The sequence below is a fragment of the Ruditapes philippinarum genome, unplaced genomic scaffold (assembly GCF_026571515.1).
Source record: "Ruditapes philippinarum isolate M1 unplaced genomic scaffold, ASM2657151v2 ctg2405_1_1_1_1, whole genome shotgun sequence".
Taxonomy (NCBI): domain Eukaryota; kingdom Metazoa; phylum Mollusca; class Bivalvia; order Venerida; family Veneridae; genus Ruditapes; species Ruditapes philippinarum.
This window is the reverse complement of record NW_026851783.1, coordinates 28,246-47,861: the sequence shown is the minus strand read 5'-3', so window position 1 is coordinate 47,861 and position 19,616 is coordinate 28,246. Positions and strand designations below refer to the sequence as shown.

The 19,616-nt window shown below is 32.2% G+C and overlaps 2 protein-coding genes across 2 annotated transcripts; one reads left to right on the top strand and one right to left on the bottom strand.

The window, feature by feature from the left end:
- Positions 1 to 1,865: 1,865 nt before the first annotated feature.
- On the bottom strand, positions 1,866 to 4,487 carry LOC132739462 (uncharacterized). The gene is made up of 2 exons (XM_060727184.1): positions 4,323 to 4,487; positions 1,866 to 3,919 (listed from the first exon to the last, which is right to left on the bottom strand). Exons 1-2 carry the CDS (start codon positions 4,335 to 4,337, stop codon positions 3,182 to 3,184), a joined length of 753 nt encoding a protein of 250 aa, XP_060583167.1. The 5' UTR covers positions 4,338 to 4,487; the 3' UTR covers positions 1,866 to 3,181.
- A 4,589-nt stretch (positions 4,488 to 9,076) lies between these two features.
- Positions 9,077 to 18,680, top strand: LOC132739440 (uncharacterized). The gene is made up of 7 exons (XM_060727163.1): positions 9,077 to 9,091; positions 9,945 to 10,575; positions 13,297 to 13,560; positions 14,198 to 14,467; positions 14,686 to 15,239; positions 15,458 to 15,631; positions 18,528 to 18,680. Exons 1-7 carry the CDS (start codon positions 9,077 to 9,079, stop codon positions 18,663 to 18,665), a joined length of 2,046 nt encoding a protein of 681 aa, XP_060583146.1. The 3' UTR covers positions 18,666 to 18,680.
- Positions 18,681 to 19,616: the final 936 nt, after the last annotated feature.

Sequence of the window (19,616 nt, the reverse complement as noted above, 5' to 3'; positions counted from 1 at the left end):
TCGAGTCATCTGCCCTTGAATATTTTTTTTCCGTTAAATTCAAGGACAGATGATTCACAATGAAGCGCAAAACATTCTTATTTTCATGATGCTTACCTTCGTACTACTCAATATGCAACATTTCAAGAACAAATTTGGAGAAGAAAGTTTTTTCCCACTTCTTCTCTTAACCTGTGCATTTTTTTTAAAAAAATTCTGATTCAGGGGCTGATAACTAAAAAACGAGAACGTGACCCTAATTTCTTTTTTCGCCTCAAATGTTTCTGTTATCTTATTCTAACAACATGCCAAGTTTAAAGAAACTCTTTAGAACAGTTTCTAATTTTGCCTATATGTCTATATGAAAACTCCCGAAAACGTCCTTAAGGAGAAATGGCCCGGACAAAAATAAGGTGCACTGTAGCTCAATGAGATATATCATCCAATGAAGTTTAAAGTCCATAGCTTTTATAGTTAATGAGAAATAGCCCGGACAAAAATAAAGTATGAAAATTAACAAAAGGAAATAACTCAACAAAAGGCAATTACTAAAAGAATTAGAAGTTCAGAGTACCCGATCTTGTTCACTGCACTTCTTTTTAATGAGATCCATCATTTTATGAAGTTTCAAGTCCATAGCTTTTATAATTTAGGAGAAATGGCCCGGACAAAAATAAAGTATGGAAATTAACAAAGGGCAATAACTCAAAAAAATAAGAAGTACAGAGTGCAGATTCTTGTGCACTGAACTTCTTATTAAGGAGATCTATCATCCTCTAAAGTTTCAATTCCATAGCTTTTATAGTTTAGGAGAAATCGCCCGGACAAAAATAAAGTATGAAAATTAACAAAGGGCAATAACTAAAAAAATAAGAAGTGCAGAGTACCGGTTTTTAAGCACTGCACCTTTTATTAATAAGACCTATCATCCTATGAAGTTTCAGGTTCATAGCTTTTAGTTTTATAGTGTAGAAGAAATGGCCCGGTCAAAAATAAAGTTTGAAATTAACAAAGGGCAATAACTCAAAAAATTAAGAAGCACAGGGTAACGATTCTTGTGCACTGCACTAATGGTCATTGAAAGAAGCATGCATTCCAAGATTGGAGTCAATCCGACTTATAGTTACTGAGTTATGCTCCGGACAAACCTGACACAAATCTGTTATTTGAAAAATCAAGCTAAGTTACAGCATAATTTTAATCACACATTTAAACGATGCCTTTGATCAAAAACAAGTAAAATAATTCTCCCACAATCTTTATTTGTCACAAAAGATGCACATAGCAAACAGAATTTACTAATAATGTTAGGAAATAACTGGTACTTTTGCAGAAATATTAATGCATAATAAGATAGTGTCTCTTTAAATAGCAAACAGCAGACTGTGGGACTGGATTGGAGGAAACATTTTACATCTTCAGCTTTGTCCTCCTCCAGTGACGTCTCTTGGCATTGTATCTGTAAAACAAATACACGAGTTGCATATGCAGAAAAGAGAAATTATTTCAGGCACAAACAGGTACCCGAGTAGAAGCACCAATGCTCCGTACGCAAGCTGGTAAGCTTCCTGTCATAAAATATCCAAAGTCACTGACGGAATTCGAACCCACAGCTTTGAGGGGCAAGAGGGCTTGAACAACCTGAACCACTAGGTCACAGATGCCTCATTTAAAATTCCAGGCGTTTACAAGATAAACTTACTTGATTTTATTTCGAATCTTCATTCAAAACACTATGGAATATGTCAGTTTTCTTTCTGTGTCTTTTCTAGACCCATTTTGGTTCTCAATGATTTGTTGGCTGCCTGAAATACAAAATTAAAAGCAATGTTTGAAATAGGAATTTTACTCCTTTTTATGTCCTTTGTACCACGAAAATTTAAGTATCCTGAAATATTCGGTTCTCGATAATGTAACAATAAAATGCAAAAACAAGAAATGGAAAAAAGACTCACCTTTATTCTAAATACATCATTGAATCCATAAATATATTCTCTTTAAGTTTTTTAATTGTTAACAATCAATGAAATAACGAATAAAAAATATTTTCAAAAAATATAACAACTGTCAAAAAAAGGATTTCCAAAATGGCGTCTTGAATTCTCGATAACTCGAGATAAATCTCAAAACGAGGCTGTATTAAGTATGGTGGCCCAGTGTTGACATGCTATAAACAACAGTTGCAGTAGAACACTGTATTCTTTCTCACAACACGGACTGGAGAGCAGTATTTAAGGTGAACCCAGTGGGAACAAGTAGCATTATCACACTGTGCCCAGTGGGTGAATTCTATTGCACCATGGGAATGCTTGTCTACATAATATTGATGACATTGGCAACACTTATCTTCATCAGGTATTTCTGATTCATTTTCACTATCAGAGAGGTCTGATTTTTCAGAAAGTTCAATGTTTTGTTTGGATGGACCTGGCTTTTGTTTATCATTTATTTGAAGATTGAAGCTGGTGGCTGAATTCTTTTTGTTCTTAGGAGTTTTAGTTTTTTTCTTTTTAGGATCATTTGAACTAATTTTACTGTTACTTTCATCAATGTATTTTTTCATTTTTTCTACAGTTTCACCTTCCAATGCTTTTCCACCAACAATACTATTAATGCTTTTACGTTTTTTTCTTCATGATTTTTATATGTACATCACCACCTTTCTTATCAAAAAAGTTATTTTCTGCTGTTTCAGATTTTTTGTGATCTCCTGATGCTGTCACTTCATCATCAACTATGTAAAGTTCAGATGGTTTGATTTTACTTTAAAAGTTCAACCATAGAGGACGAGTTCTTGAATGGATAAATGCCTGCCTTATTGAAAGAAGCTTGTAAATTTAAAGGACTTAGAGCAAATGAGTACGCCTTGCAAGCAAGTGAGCAGACATCATAACGAGTGACAACTCTGTGATGTGTTCTAGCAAATTTAGAACATTCTGGAGCATATTTCAGTTGCAGGGGACCAAAACATCCAATGTCCATAGGCTGGAGGATATGAGAGGTGTGTGGTGGCAAGACAAACAGAACAATATTTTGCTGTTTAGCCCATTCAACAAGATCTACTGATATGTGACTACGATGACCATCATACAGTATAAGAATTGTGTCATCTGATCTTCCCTGGCAAAACTTCATAAAATGATTTTGCAAATAATCTTTAAAAACAACACTATTTGACCAACCACTTGGTGTCATGATACCATCAGCACCAGGACTTTTTCCTTCCAAGAGACCATCTAACATTCGGACACCAGGGAAAACAAAAATATGGAGGGATTTGCATTCCAGCTGCATTACCAGCCCCTATTATAGTGACAGTTTTACCACGCTCAGACATGATAACTTGTGCCTTACAATCTTTTCCACTAACAACACTAGGGGGTTTATATTCAGTATTTATTCCCTTTTCATCAATGTTATAGATAAGGTGCGGTTTGTCAAATAAATCATATTTTCGTAAAATTCTTTCAAGTTCATTAAAGTATTTAGTGACAGATTCTTCACTGGCACATTTAGCACGTTGTTCAGACAGACTTGAAGGACGGACAACATTAAGTTCTGGCCACCTTTTTATGAAGTTATAAAACCAATTAAGAGTGAATGGCTGATCATCTTTCCTCTTGCCTAAAGAAACAGCATAATCAGAGGCTAAATTGACTACTTCAGCCCTCGTGTAACCATATCCAACAGAAGCAAGATCTTTTAAGTGTTCACACAATTTAGCTTCTTCATCTAAAGAAAGCACAGGGCAGGGTCCTGATTTGACACAATCAATTGATATTCTATTATCAACCCGGTCTCTCAAAGTAGTAAGAGGAACTCCATTTAGCTTTGCAGCTCTATATACTGGAATTCCTTCATCTTTCACCATTTTATAAGCTGATGTCATAGCAGTTGGTGACCATAGCCGTAGTCTTGACCTATCTGCAGGTTGAGTAAGCTGAAATGAACCAGAATAAACAATCTTTTAATGCATATTTTGGCTTATTTTGAATACCACATATATTAAACATGAATAAATAACAAAAATGTGTTCATTTGCTTTATTAGATGGTCTTAACATCAACTTAGATTCAATACAGATTATGTCCAGTCTGTATTTAACTATTGCAATTAATAAGATCTATGGCCCTGATTTGCTTCCGTATTTTATTTTTTTGACAGGTGCTAGTGACGTATCACTTGGTCTATTTTTAGAACTAATGTTGATTTGCTTGCGTCATCCATCGGCTGCTGTCAGAGGCTTGCAGATAAATTAAAATGGAGGATTGTATAAAACAGAAAAAAAGCATTAGTGAAAACTGTATAAAATTGATGATTTGTAAATAAAAGAGTAAGTTTACCTTTATCCTGAACATTTTTACCGTGAAAACAGTTTTTATTGAAGCAGCTGAATACACAGTGTTGACTTGGAGGTTTCCTTGTCAAATGACGTCAAACTCGTGAAAAAAACACGCGATTATTTATTCTATCGGGAATTCCATTATATCGAGAACTGAATATCTGAGGATACTTTGTTTTAATCTTTTTATTTAATTTTCCTTTTAAGAGAGGAAAATTATCATGAAAAGGACAATGACAATTGATCCCAAGTTTCAAATATAAATGGGAATTTGAAATCGTCATCCACATACGAGGTAGGTGCTTTAAGTCGCAGATACAAACGAATTGTTAATAAGTGCAATATATACAAAACCTGAATGATATCAGGTTGTTTAATTTTGACCTATAAACTGTTTAAATTGAGAAAAAATGTAAAAATTCAAAATTTGGAATTTTACAGTAACAAATACTAAGAAATTGCTAAACACATTATGAATAACATATTTTTAAATATAGCTGTAGTATTAATATTCCTGTAACAAAATTTTTAATGATTTTATATCATAAATATGATGCTCAAATTAAGATTTATCAATTCTGTAAGTTCATAAAAGCATTAGTTATAAAGATATTACCGAATTTAACATTCCATATAAATAAAGAGAGGTAATCATTTATTTTCTATTAAAGTTTAAGTCAAATTTTCCAATAAGAAATGAATGCATATATTTAAATGATTACATATAATATGTACAAAAATGTGCAGTACATATTTTACATATTCTTCGATGTTTCAAAATTGTTTTATAAGCATATTAAGTATATACATAATTTCACTTAAATGTGGTATACAACCTCAATTACAACATATATGATCTTTCATATTTCCTTTATTGGTTTAATTTTTCACAAAAATACTTTTTAAAGGAAAACATGAGATTCAAACTCATGTCTGGAATTACCAAAAAACTAGTTATTCCTTGTTAACACGTGTCATTACACCTAATTTTGGTGAAAATTTGTTGTTTTTTGACATTTTTTATTTTTTTAATTAACCTTTTACCCCATGAGCATATTGCGAAAAATGGCCGTTTTCATTCAACAGCTTGATATAACAAGTTCATGCTATGAAACTATGAAAAATATTTCAATACTGATGAAACTTGGCTAGACCATAGCCTTTGAAACAGCATGCGTAATCGTAAATTTCCTTTTACCATGGCAACGGGGGGACGTCATAAAACTGCCAAAAATCACTATTTTGCGTTGTTTTTTTCTCCAGCAAAACTGATTTCAAAGTGCTGCAACTTGAGATAGAGAAAAAGGCTTTTCAGCGGCGTCGGTTACTAGTTACCCTAAGATCGACCTGAGGCCATTTTTAGCCTGTCGCATGTCCAAAATTTTCTTGGCGATGAGGGGGGGGGGGGGGGGGCTACCGCCCCCTTCAACCCCCAAACAGAAGGGTGCACATCCCCCTTCTGGCAACCCCCTGATGAAACATTTGGATGGGGGCGGCGCCGAAAAAATGGATACTTTTTTTAACAACATTTCTCAAACGACAAACGGTGTTTGGGGCCTAAATAGGGCATTTTCCCACTGTTTGAGGCCTCAAAAAGTGGGGGGGGGGACAAAAATCTGTCAAAACACGCTTGTATCAGGGAAAAGGTTAAAAAAAGTCATTGGTGGCTCTCGAAAGTCTATTGGAAGTCACTGATAGCTATTAAAAGTCACTGGTTGATATTGAAAGGCGTTGGTGGCTATGAAAAGTTGATAGTTGCTATAGAAGTCAATTGTTTTCTATGAAGAGTAAATAACCGTTATGGAAGAAAAATCAATGACCCAGAATGGTGATTACAAAACGTGAAAAGACAAAACCAAATAAATGTACTTCTTTTTCAATCTGTTAACGTACAACTAGAAAATGTCTTAATTTATTATGCATGTACATAAGAGAAACAATATTCTAAATGTTTTCATATAAGTTTTATTCTTCTCTTTTTTTATTAACTATGGACTAAATCAATTAGTAATATTTACTAAAGTTGAAATTTTATTAACTATGGACTAAATCAATTAGTAATATTTACTAAAGTTGAAATTATCGAATGTTATTACAAACGTTAGACATTTTCTACTTATGAAGATGAATGTCAATATTGTCTATTATTCTAAAGCGAGACGTTTTCTTCTTTATCTTACAATTCAAAATTACTCCTAAACATACCTGTCATTTCCAATGGTTTGTATTGATTCGTAAACCATACAGAGTTGTCAATGGAAACATGAATAATTTTTTGAAACTTATCAGGGTATACAATAGTCTAGATACTGTCAATCTTAGACAAGCCATAATTTGTTAACATTTCATTTCTTTTGTAGTTTCGGTTATCTCCGTGTTTTTCCGTAAATTGATAACTTTACTGATTATTAAATAAAGGGGGTGGTACAGTATAGTGATAAAAATCAACTGTAGGACGCGAGATATTTATAAGGGGTAAGAATCTTTTTTGTTCACCCTTTTTTAGTTTTTATACTGTTTATAATAGAAAATATAATGTATTATTGTAAAAATGGTTAATTTTAAACGTGCATTTTTTGTCATTTTCTTGTGTGTCTTTTATTTACATTTCTCCACGGAAATTAATTTGCGAACAAAAGACTATTAGATCTATCCTTTTGTTTTTCAAATTTATAAGTAACTTCACTTTTTTATCTAAAAGCATGGGGATTTTTTGTCAAGGGTGATAATATTATATGGATACAAATAACGTCTTTTTAACTATTCAAATGAACTTCAATTGAATTCAATTAATGGTATGACGTAATAATGTTTAAAATAGGAATCGCTTATAACTTAATTTCTCAAAGCACACATTTACAAGCAAACTTTTATACAATTTTTCATCAGCTTATAAATGTTACAAAAACATTTTGAAAAGTGTTAGTTCAATTGCAGCTCTGAAATAGTATAAAAAAATTAAAATACTTTTAATGAAAACAAAGGCAAACACAATATATTAATATTCTTATATGACAACATTATATTGTATATAGATGTATTTATACATAACATTTTAATTTGATTGTGCATGTTCAAATTAAATCTTATGTACAGGTTCAGAAAGTAATGTAATGGACATGTTGAAAAGTAATATAATGTTAAGTACTCAGTTGATAGTACGCCGATAAAGCTCGTTTGTAAATGTGTCATATCTAACTGGGGCGCAAGATAATTTGATCGTTAAAGAAGAAATCAAATATCTGATATGTAACTATTGATAAAAATACATTATCCTTGACATGAATGTGACTACCCTTAAAATAATCGGCTTGACAGAAATGTCAATTTAACGTCCTGAAGTAAATATTGAATCATGATATATGTTTGATTACTATGAGCCGAAATATAACAATATAACAACAATTCAAAAACTGAAAAAATTAAGAACTTTGTATTATTTTGAATGCTCTCTGCATTCAAACATTATCTTTTTGTAAAAAGAAACACTCTGGTATGATGAGATTTGAAAATATTTTTATCAAAGTTGACCAGCAGTTTTGTTCGACTGACCAAACAAATCATCTTATACAGGAATTCTATACAGAATTTTTATATGATTTACCTATTATATTTTCATTTAATGATTTTATTTTCAATCTAATGAAACGTGCATTGCATTTATGTTCAATTAATTTCCAATTAAATTGAATAAAAATGAGTCACTTATCATTTTAATAAATTCAACATTTGGATAAAGATAACTTTAATTTTTACACTCTTAAACCTCATTTTGAGGCAAAAGAATGGTTGGATTGGACAATCAATTTTTTTTTGGAACTAGATTGTTTCAAATGCTTAATGTATTTAACCATCATTCCTTAGTTATTCTATTTATATCTCTTCTACGGTAATGACAAAGTTTGCAATGAAAATGATAAAATGTAAATTTACTTAGTATCCTTAGTCACGTATATAAAAGATGTTCAACAACGGTGCGTGCACGCGTGATTGTATCTGTGCGTGTAAACATGTAACGCAATAAAAGAAAATAAAAATAAAGAAAAAATAATTATAAAAAATAATAAATGAATATATAAAATATCGGAGGTTTTCATTTTAAAAAGGTCAGAACTGCATAATTGATTATGGAAAAGTTTATATACATATAACACAAGTTTTTGGAACGGTTTTTACTAAGTCAAGAAACATTACAGTACAAATTCTGAAGAAAGAAATCAAGCAAATACACAGGTGCACAACTATACATTTTAACACACGTCTGTTGTTTCATAACTCTAGGTAAAAAATTTTTTTGCTCTGAGCTACACAAGATAAAAATTGCAAATTTTAACTTATCAAGGCAATAACTCTTTAATGAAGTTATCTAAAAGTTAAGCCCCAGATTCAAAATTTCACATGCTGATTAATATTTCTATAAAATTTCATGACTACAGGTCAAACCCTTTTTGGGCTACTGGTGACATAAGTTGAAAGTTTTATTAAGTTAATGGCGAAAAAGAAATCTCAATTAATCTGCAAGCACCTCACGACTCTATGTCAAATGCTACGTGCGACACAAGTTAAAAATTGCAAATTTTAACTCCGTCAAGGGCAATAACTGTACATATGATGAATAAATCCGCAAGCAAACCATCAGGTGCCCAACTTCATAGTTCTATTTCAACCAGCATTTCTGAAATATTCATGACTCCTGGTCAAACACATATTTGTTATTCAGATAATGATGAAAATTTTAATAAAATGATAACGATAATGACGGAGACAATGGTAATAATAAGGAGGAAGAGGATGATTATGCTTTTCAGTTCAGAAAATTTCAATTAAATGAAAATGATGAAGAAAGAGGATGATGATGATGTGATAATGATGATGATGATTCTATGATTTGGAATTTTACATTTTGACTAACAAGGATGTTTTACTGCTTTTGACATGTGTACCTGATAAGATGGTAAAAAAAAATCATAAACTATGAACAAAAAGTAATTTGTTGTAATATCTATACACTAGCTCTAGAATGAAAAAGAGCGCATAACACAAACATATTCATTATTTTCTTATTAAAATATCTTATTTAAGGACGTGCATATTATTGTCTTTCTTCATAGTTTCACAGTCTAGAGTTATGTATGGCTGACAATTAAAAGCAGGACGAATAACATCACAAGAAAAAAATGCAACGATGGAGATGCCATCATCGGTAAACTTTATCGTCTTTGAATAAGTTTTAATTTCTATTAGTTCTTACATTATATAGAATATCATAGGCTTACACGGTTCGCTATAGTATCTTATATCTTTAAACATTCAAGATCTTTTAAAATTGTTTCTTACATTTATCGTATAAACTTCCTTGTGATAATTTTATACCAAACACTATGAGGTGAAGCATGTCAAAATTACCATTCAAAAAGTATATCAGTTCTAAATGTTTTAATACACATAAATGTTAAGGTTGAAATAATGTTGTTTTTTTATTAAGGAAAGCAAATCGACTAAAGCAAAGTCCGTAAGCAACCAAAGTCAAAGCAAAGTCATTAAGCAACCAAAGTCACTCAAATGTTCAATATATATTTCAAATCACAGTTATTAAAACAATGTATTAAAATTCACGTTACAGACAAGCTTTGATATAACAAGAGGGCATGAACATTACCTCAGTCATATATTGTTATTGGAACAAGCTTCGCCCATCGCATTGAAGGCCATAATTAAAAGGGAAGAGAAAAAATGTGAAAAACATATTGGTATTTTGCTAAATGAGAATAGAGATGCGTTTACAACCCAGTACGAAATAGAGTATCTTCAATTATTTCAAATAGATAATGTCAATGGCGACATTGATACTTGGGACACTCTTCAAATGTGTGCTGTTACATTAGTACTGTTTAAATCTGATCTTACTGAACCAGAAGTGAAGGCCATTCAATGTATATATGATCAGAGGAAAGATATTGAACATTACGCCGAATGTGCCTCCCTTACATTAAATACCTACAACGAGAAACAACAGTTATTGCACGAGCAATTACTCGAGTTGATAATGCAAATAGACGACCATGCTAAATTTGATTGTAAGCGTATGATGTTTTCATTTGAACCAAAATCAATGAAATTAAGCGAAACACAGATAGACAAGCTAACACAAACAAATGATATCAAAACTCATCTTAAAATTGCAATTGATGTAGATGTCGTAAAAGAGAATGATAGCATTGGCGAAGATTACGATCAAAAGCTCCAAACCAAGGGTAAGTATTTGTGTTACAGAATAAATTTAAATTAATCGTATGGTTATCTTGTATCCAAATACATTTCTTCATGAACATGTTTGTATGCATGTTTTCAAATAGTGTTAATCTTTGGCTATAGCGTTATAATTGATTTAGATAACCAGGATCGAATGCAAGTACAAATGTTGCTGCAATGCAGCAATTGAGAAGCTCCGCGCAAAAAAAATGCGCTCATTACAGATAACTTACCAAATTATTCCTACGCACAGGTCATGTTATATTAAGATTAAGTACTATTGTATATTTTTTCCGAATGTTTTGTAAACCTTTGTTTTGCATAATTATACTTATCTTATGCACTGTCCATAATTAAAAAGAGGGGAAATATATTTAATATAAAAAAATGCTTTCACTGATGCCTACCTGGTAAGGAAAGTAATTCCATTGAATACAAACAAGACTTACAAGACTTGTAAATGTTATGTGACATGACTGTACTATGTTCTGTTTGTGTCACTACTGTAGTCAGTAACATAAGATGATAAAAATATTATATTATTATAATTGTAACAAATATACAAATAGTAACAAAAGGGACTAATATTATAATATAGTAATATTACATGCATTTTTCATGTCAAATTTAATAAAATGGTTTCTTTAATACTGAAAGTAGATCACACTCTGGAATGAAAAAATGGGATGAATTTCAAAAAATTCAGGAATTTTTTGTTTGTTATACACGCATTACATGGTGATATAGTATTTATCAATATAATAGAAGACTGTTACCTGAATTTTAGGCAGGTATGAGGAAATTCACTAACATCATGTTCGTGCGAGTCAAAGATATAAAAACTATTTGACATTGGTGATATATAAAAAATCTATTGTTAATTGATTTATTGGGAGATCAATATACTTTTTTGTTGAATTGCTTTAAAACCATTCATAAAAACATTACACTTCATGTTCAAACTGCAGATCAAAGTTTCTGTTGTTATACATGATGCTATCTATCTGTAGCCTATGCTTAATGAGGGTCCATCCGCTCGTAAGGTCACAAAATGCAGCTTTCGCTGTCGAGTACGGACCCCCGGACATGTCACCAGTCATACCCTTAAAGAACAAAGTGGTATACAGTATCAATGACGCCAATGAAACGTAACGTTATATACTAATTAAAAGTTTAATTATGTCAAAACAACCAATATATCAACATGTTATTATTAAACATTTAATTTCACAAATATAAAGTAAAAATAATTATCAAAAGTCTTATGCCTGAAATCTTCTTTATATTGACAAATTCAATCATCTGATAGTACACTTGAAATGCTGTGTGTAAATGTAATTCAAAATGTAACAAATTATAATTTCATGTACTACTAAAAAAGGGAAATAACAAATTTATAACCTAAGTGTCAAAAATCAGAACATTCATAGCTATTTATAGCTTTCGAATTCATGTACAGCAGAACTGCTTTCCGGTTCTCATTCATTAATATGACATGTTGCGAATCACCGAAGGGGAAACCAATATAGAAATCGAAAGGAGTTCTTGAATGCGGATTTATTTTTAGCTGTAAATCGAGGGGATTAATTGATCAAATCCGGGCCCATGGACAAAAAAATAGTAAACACAAATAGCTCCGCGCCTGTGGGCGCGGAGCAATAAAATTAAGTAAGCATTCATGTGTGTATATTCTAAATTTGTATACAGCATGAGTCAAACTGATACACTACATGGTCAATCAAATGATATATAATACAATTATATGCTATATGCAAAGTATATCATAAAATATGAGATCGTATTCAATTTGATAATGATACGAGCAGTATAAAGCCTCGGGTAACAGTATTTTACGAGGGATGATATTTAAACTGTTCCTCACAAAACCATTTGTTATTTATTTTATTACCTCGAACGAATATTGCAATGATCTGAAAAGTTCAACTTAATCTAACTGTAACAAAATTGAACCAAGATTAACAATAATTTAACTGCCTTTGCCTTACAAGTTGTAAAATGACGTTATTTTTTTATTTCAAAATGGCAATGATGATATCAAACAGTCATAAACATACAATAAGCCGTGTTTCATTTGTAAACCAAAACACACACACGCATTTATCCGTTATGATCTATGAAATCTGATCCTATGCTAACCAGAAAATTATTCTCATGGATTTCGACAATGTGCCTATACGGAATTACGATGGTATCCTACATCTTCATGTTTCACTCATTAAATTTGTTAAAAAATACTTTTTGCATGCTTTAATCGTCTGTTCCATTCTGACACATAGCAAATAACATGCAATAACTTCAGAAGAAAACGAATTTGTATTTCTTACTATTCAATAATTCAACCAAAAGACAATTAAGGCGCGAACTACTTTAATTTCAAGGTGCAAACAATTAGAATTCCTGTCTTGCAACAGTCTATTTGGTAATGGCCCTTCGTGGTGAACATCTGAAAAATATGGGAGCGAATACCGGCCATTTTTGTTTTAGAAAATAAACCACGTGACCAAATTTTATACTGTTTAAAGAACTTTTACTTATGTAACAGTACAATTTTCTTAGCCATGTGCTACACTTGAATTAACAGTATGAATAACTCCCAGTGGCCTATGATAAATAAACATAGTACCAAAAAGTGAGGGTTAAAATATACAAAATCTTTATATAGCTGAATTATAATCTTATAAACAAAATACAATATACTTCAGGCCAAATGTTCACTGATGAACTTCAGAACAAACATGTACACATCAATGATTCAGTTATTTTGACATGTAAACTCAACCTTCCAACAGAAGAAAATGTTGAATGGAGGAAAGATTACAAGCCGGTTGAAATTTCAAACAATTTAATGGTCATGAGCAAGAATGGAAATCATTGGTTAGTGATTTCCCGTGCATCATTGGAAGATACGGGCCAATATACGTGTGTGTATGGCCATATTTCAACATCAGCTGATCTTACTGTTACAGGTAACCTTTAATCGAATTATTACAACATTGCTTATGTTCTTCATCAAGGCTTAGAAGGAGATAAAGAAATAATCATACCTTACCATGACATTTACTATCAATAACTTTCAAACTTTCTATCCAGTAAGGAAACCTAGTATATGAAAATTATAACCAGATCACTAAGATTTTAGAATAGGCTTTAACTTTAGTTTGATTTTCTAACATCATTGTTATTTGTAATTTAACAGTAAATTTGAACAGAAATAATCAAAATGACAAAAGATTGAGTGAAATATAAATGTATGAAAGCAACATGGACGAATATTATTAACAGTCCATTCCATAACCAAATACTAGTTGCTACTTTGGTTACAAGGACAATGAGTCATTCAGGAAAAAGATCCTGCTAGGGAACTTTTGTAATCATGACAACATTATTTTTGGTTTCTTTTGCTTTTCTTGGGGTTTGAGTACATTATTGCGAACGACAAAACTTTTGCTTCAAATTCACCAGAAATCATTTTAATGTATGATTTATTTTCAATACAAATATGTGTGTATTTTTTGCATACGCAATTGCAATATTTGATTTAATATCGAATTACAAATTAAGTTTGATTCGTTCATTTATCATTATCACATTCTTCTGTAACAGATGAAGAATTAAATGTGGTCGTTCATTTCCCAGTCAAGATTGAGGTTATTGAGAATGGAAACATTGATATAGTGTGTAAGGTGAACCTGCTAACGAGTAAACCTGTTTGGCGACACAAAGGGAAACTTCTACAATCATCAGGTAGAAAGGTTATACAAGCAAAGGGCTCTACACACAAATTGATGATCACGAATGTAACATTAGACGACGAGGGTGAATATACAGTTGACTTTGGGAATGTCTCATCTAAAACAACAGTTCAAATACAAGGTAAACATATATGAATGTTATCTTCGTTTTTGTAATACCGACACTATTTATATAGTTGGTTTTAATATTTATGAGGTCCTTTACATAAAAGTCGTTAAGTTTATTCAATTTATTTGGGTAATAGCTGGTAAATCTAAAACGCAAACAATGCATTTAATTTCATACCGATTTGACAGATACAAGAAATCATTTGTGCAATTTTCTTCAATTTATTTTAGTGGAAACAGACCTTATTCACAGAAAACAAATAACACAAGAATTGTACAGAAATTGGATGAGAGGAGCTCTAGCGTTAAAATATTTAAAAATAGGTTTAGAGGGTTTTTTCGACAAGGCTGTTCACAAACAACATAATGATCTAATGAAAACACTTGGAAACTCCTGCAGCACTTGTACAGAGGAAAGTCTTCTCCCACATAAACAAGATCAGTGCCCACGACAAAGAAAACATCAATGTTTATGTACCAAAGGTCAGAAACAGAAGTCAAGACGAATGTGTCCAAATGAGGGATTTTGCGGCAACGTTTATAATCAAATAGTTTGTTATCATCGCTTTCAAGATCCATCATTCACGAACACTGATGTCCAGAAATGGAGCAATGATCCATGGAGTATTGCTACATGCTTTATAAATAGTACTGGCTACAAAGGCAAACAATCAGCTAAAGAGGTCGACTGCTCCGGTTTACTTAGTATGTGTATAAACAACATTTATATCGAAATAATGCTTGGCGGAGTTACCATCGATGGGAAAAAAGATGCGTTTTCAAAGGTACACATCTTCATAACAGTAATCACTTATTTTTATATGTTATTTCCATTGAACATTATATATACATGTATATTTTAGCTATTATTATGCAAGTCTTTTTATATAGTCTATTATAACAGTCTTTTTCGAATTGGTTTTAAAATTGATTAATTTATAAGTGAAGTATTTTAGCAACAAATTAAAATGAGAATTAAGATACTGAAGTGTTTCTTTTACAGGCAAGGGAAGCGATCAATGATATTCGTCACAGTCCAAACTATGAACTATCTGAAAATCAACTAAACATGTTTATCAGAATATTCAAAGAAGTACTAGAAATCAAAGACAATCATGGTAATACACCTTTGAAAGGGGAGCCAGGCGTAGAAGAAGCAATACGTTTACTAGATATGGTAATACTCCTATTGGAATTATATAGTATAACGTTTAAATCAAAGACAAACATGGCAATACACCCCTGAAAGGGAAACCTGGCGTTGCACACGCATAACATATACACGATAGATATGGTTAATAACCTATAACAGTTATGTAGGAATTATAAAAACAAGATATTATTAAGCCGATTTGGAATACATTTTATTGGTTCTTAATTAGAATTTTTGTGGATTAAATCGTATTTCTCTCTAAATTAAGAATAAATTAATCAAATTTGTAATATCTGTAGCACATTATAGCAAATTTTTAATGTTTACTACTTTTTATTTTGTAACAGAGGTATAATATAAAATAGTACGTGCAGGTCCTTTTGCATAAGTGTTAAAACATTTTATCGCCTATGTTTGTAAGTACATTATTGTCTAAAGTAGTAAGTACATTATTGACTAAAATAGTAAGTACATTATTGTCTAAAGTAGTAAGTACATTATTGACTATAATAGTAAGTACATCATTGACTATACTAGTAAGTACAATATCTTTGTCTGCTCTAACATAATAATGAATCACTCTGTATCCTCTTGCGAACGTGAGCTCGTTACTTTTTGGCTTTTCACACATATACACTGACAATTATTTGAGTATTAACAAGATTGCAACAATACAGGAATGAAAATGATCAACAAAGCTTATTACATGGAAATAGTTTGGCAGTTTGTTGCAAAACAAGATTGCATGTGTGAAAAATGCTATGTCTCCGTATTAATTTACCACTTGATAGCAGTGCATGAACAGAAGACCCTCTCTATCTTTAAAGTTCAATTTTTCATCTATTACTGACCACATGGTCCAAATTTCATACCTGTAATCAAAGGACAAAATGAGGATAACCTGTCAAAATTTAGGTCAGCTGCATGCAATTTATTAAAATTCAATTTAACATCTCAAATTGTGTACATGGTCTAAATTTTGTGGCTGTACATCAAAGGACAAAATGTAGGTCACTGTCCCCATTGGGCAAGGCAAGACACAAAGGTTAAATTGTACCCGCCTTTTGAAGAAAAAAGAGGGCTATAGAAATAGGCTCCGTCCGTCCGTCTAATTTTCGTGTCTGGTCCCCTTAATAGCTATGTCATTTTATCAAGGAATTTGGCAAATTAAGTTGGGGCACAAATGTTTGGGTTATAAGCTTTTGCTAGAAACAATTTGTGTCTGCACAAACAATCGGGGACCCCTTCTTCCGGGGAAGGTCCACTTTTGTAGATTAAATGCCATATAACATTTGTCTTTCGAGGGCCACTCACTGTCGCGATGTCCTGTCCATTTTGCTTTCTTATAAATGAAGGAATTTTGAAAATACTTTGCCATCAAATTTGTTTAGCAATAATAAACAATGTTGCTGCCGCTTAAACCAAAGGTTGCCTACGTATAACCCCGCAAGGTCAATGTCAAAAGTTTGGCAGGTCAACTATTACATAGTCTGGTTACAGGGTAATATTTTGTGTCCGATTCATCAAATATATTTATATTATCAAAAAGGAATTTTGAAATTATTTTGGCAGTACAAAAATGTGTAACAAAAATAAAACAATTTGTAAAAGCCGCTAAAACCAGTTCGCCTACCTTCAAGGTCAATGGTAACAGTTGGAGGTCAAAGATTTTTCATAGTATGTTATGAGTGTTTTTTTTTTTTTTTTTTTTTTTCAGTGCATAATTTCTCATCCATTTTGAAAATACTTGGCATAAATGTTGACAATGATAAGACGATGTGCCATGCACAACAATCGGACCCTTTTCTCCAAGGTCAAGGCCATACTTATAGGTCAAAGCTTAACATGGTCTCCTAAAGGGAATATTTTGTGTGCAGTCCATATTTTTATTGTTTAACGGATTTTGAAATAACTTGGCAAAAATGTTCACAATAATGGGATCATGTGTCATATGGAACAGCCAGACTCCTACCTCTGATGTCAAGGTCACATTTGATTGCCAAAGCTTAATATGGCCTAGGGTGTGTATTGTGTGCGGTTTATGACTTTTCATCAACCAAGGAAATTTAGATTAACTAATTTAATTTAATTTAGATTAATAAGCCCACATATCATGCGCAACACCTAGACGCCTACCTCAAAGGTCAGGGTCACACTTGGAGGTCAAAGCATAAAATAGTATGCACATGGTATGATACCACCAAGTGCAGGGCCTTGCAATAAAATGTCATTGGTGAAATTGCCCACCATACCTTGATTGATGACTGAACATGAACATTTTGTGCTTTGAAATATTTGATAACAAGTATACAAATGTATTTCTGTTGTTGCATACATACCGAACTATTTTATTCTATCTCTTTTAATGAATTTATTGTTACTGACATAAGCAGGCAGGTGTAGCATTGATCAACATTTTCCACCGAAAGTCCTGAATTTATTACCTCAATCTTTTGAAATAACACTCTTTTGTGTTTTATAAAAACATTCCGTTTGGCGGGGGACGTTTGTAACTTTGTTACAAATTATTGTTCAAACAATCTTGCTGTAGGTCCAACAGACTTTGTTTCATGTCAAATATCTAAGCTCTAGCTTTCTCCTTTTCAAAAATATTTGTTTTTGTTTCTGTTTTTAAACTTTTTACTATCTGTACATAATAATCAATGACCCCGGGGCGCGGCAAATTTTGATCCCAGGGCTATAACTTGGAAGCCCGTTCTCCAAGGAACAATCCTGCCAAGTTTGGTTGAAGTTGGACAAGTTCACAATATAACAACAACGCACACGCACGCGCGTGCATGCGCACACACACACATACACACAAAAATGTGCCCAATATGCATTCACTCATTTATGTATTGACATGAAAATTGTTTAAATGAGTTTACGGACCGGAGTCCTATCATAATTTCTTTTGCAGGTGCAACAAAATCAGATTGAGGTTAACCTTGAACATGAGACGAGAGAGTTGGGAGAGCATGGGATATCTAGATTAGAAAAAAAATACCAAACAGCAAAGCAACAGGCAAATTTTATAGCTAATGCATTTGATGAGTAATAACATGGTTTAAGGACCGAGTAAGGCAATAGTAAAGTTAGGAAATATAAGTTTTCAAGTCTCATAAAAAGGTCTTTAAAAGTATTGCGATTCTTAAGTTGCTAGTCTAGTTGCATACGAATCATTACTGAGAAAGAGACATTTATGGTGAAACAGATGTCTATCACTTGTCATTGATACAAGTTTCCCTGTTAATCAGCATGCACGCTTGAATATATAGCCTCGTTTGGATTTATTTAACATTACATTCGTTAGTTATGGAAAAAATACAATTTTGAATGACATAAAAGTGCTATTACGTAAATATACTTTGTGGTCAGTTGTTACCTACTGACTTCTATCTAAGGTTTTCAAATGTAGTATTTAGACGGTGGTATCCGAACTATTCTAGTGTTCCGTAAGTATTATTTCCGTTACTATTACCAAAATAGATATAATAAAAATTTAGTACCTTCTCCGTCATGTTTATGCACGATAAGCGGATGGTTCGAATAATATATATGATGCAACATTTAAACATTTTTTCTTCAGCATGAATTGAAACTTCAACTGATAGAGCAACAGATTAAAGGTTTGTCCTAGAATTTTAATTTGAACAAATAAGAGCTTATTCTTAGACAAAAATTCTTCTTGGTCAGTTGGCCATGATTTGAAACCAACTAAGTATTATCGAGATACATGTCACAGTGCAGTTAAAAATCCTGTATCCGTTTGAAAAGAAATACACATTTATTCCCTTAAGTTGCACAAAGTCATTGAGCCAACCACATTTTTAAGACTACATTGTTGGCCCTTTGTTGGGCCGATCGCACAAATTAAGTTATCATAATTGGCCATTTGTTGGGCTAATTTCACTTTTGTCTTCACCATCGATGGCCCTTCAATGGCCCAACTACTCATTGGGCCAACCATATAAATTCATGTCATTGCTGGCCCTCTTTTGGGCCAACA

Coding starts and splice junctions, on each gene's coding strand:
- LOC132739440 (XM_060727163.1), top strand. Junction 10,576..13,296: donor TCAAAAGCTCCAAACCAAGG/GTAAGTATTTGT, acceptor AATATACTTCAG/GCCAAATGTTCACTGATGAA. Junction 13,561..14,197: donor AGCTGATCTTACTGTTACAG/GTAACCTTTAAT, acceptor CTTCTGTAACAG/ATGAAGAATTAAATGTGGTC.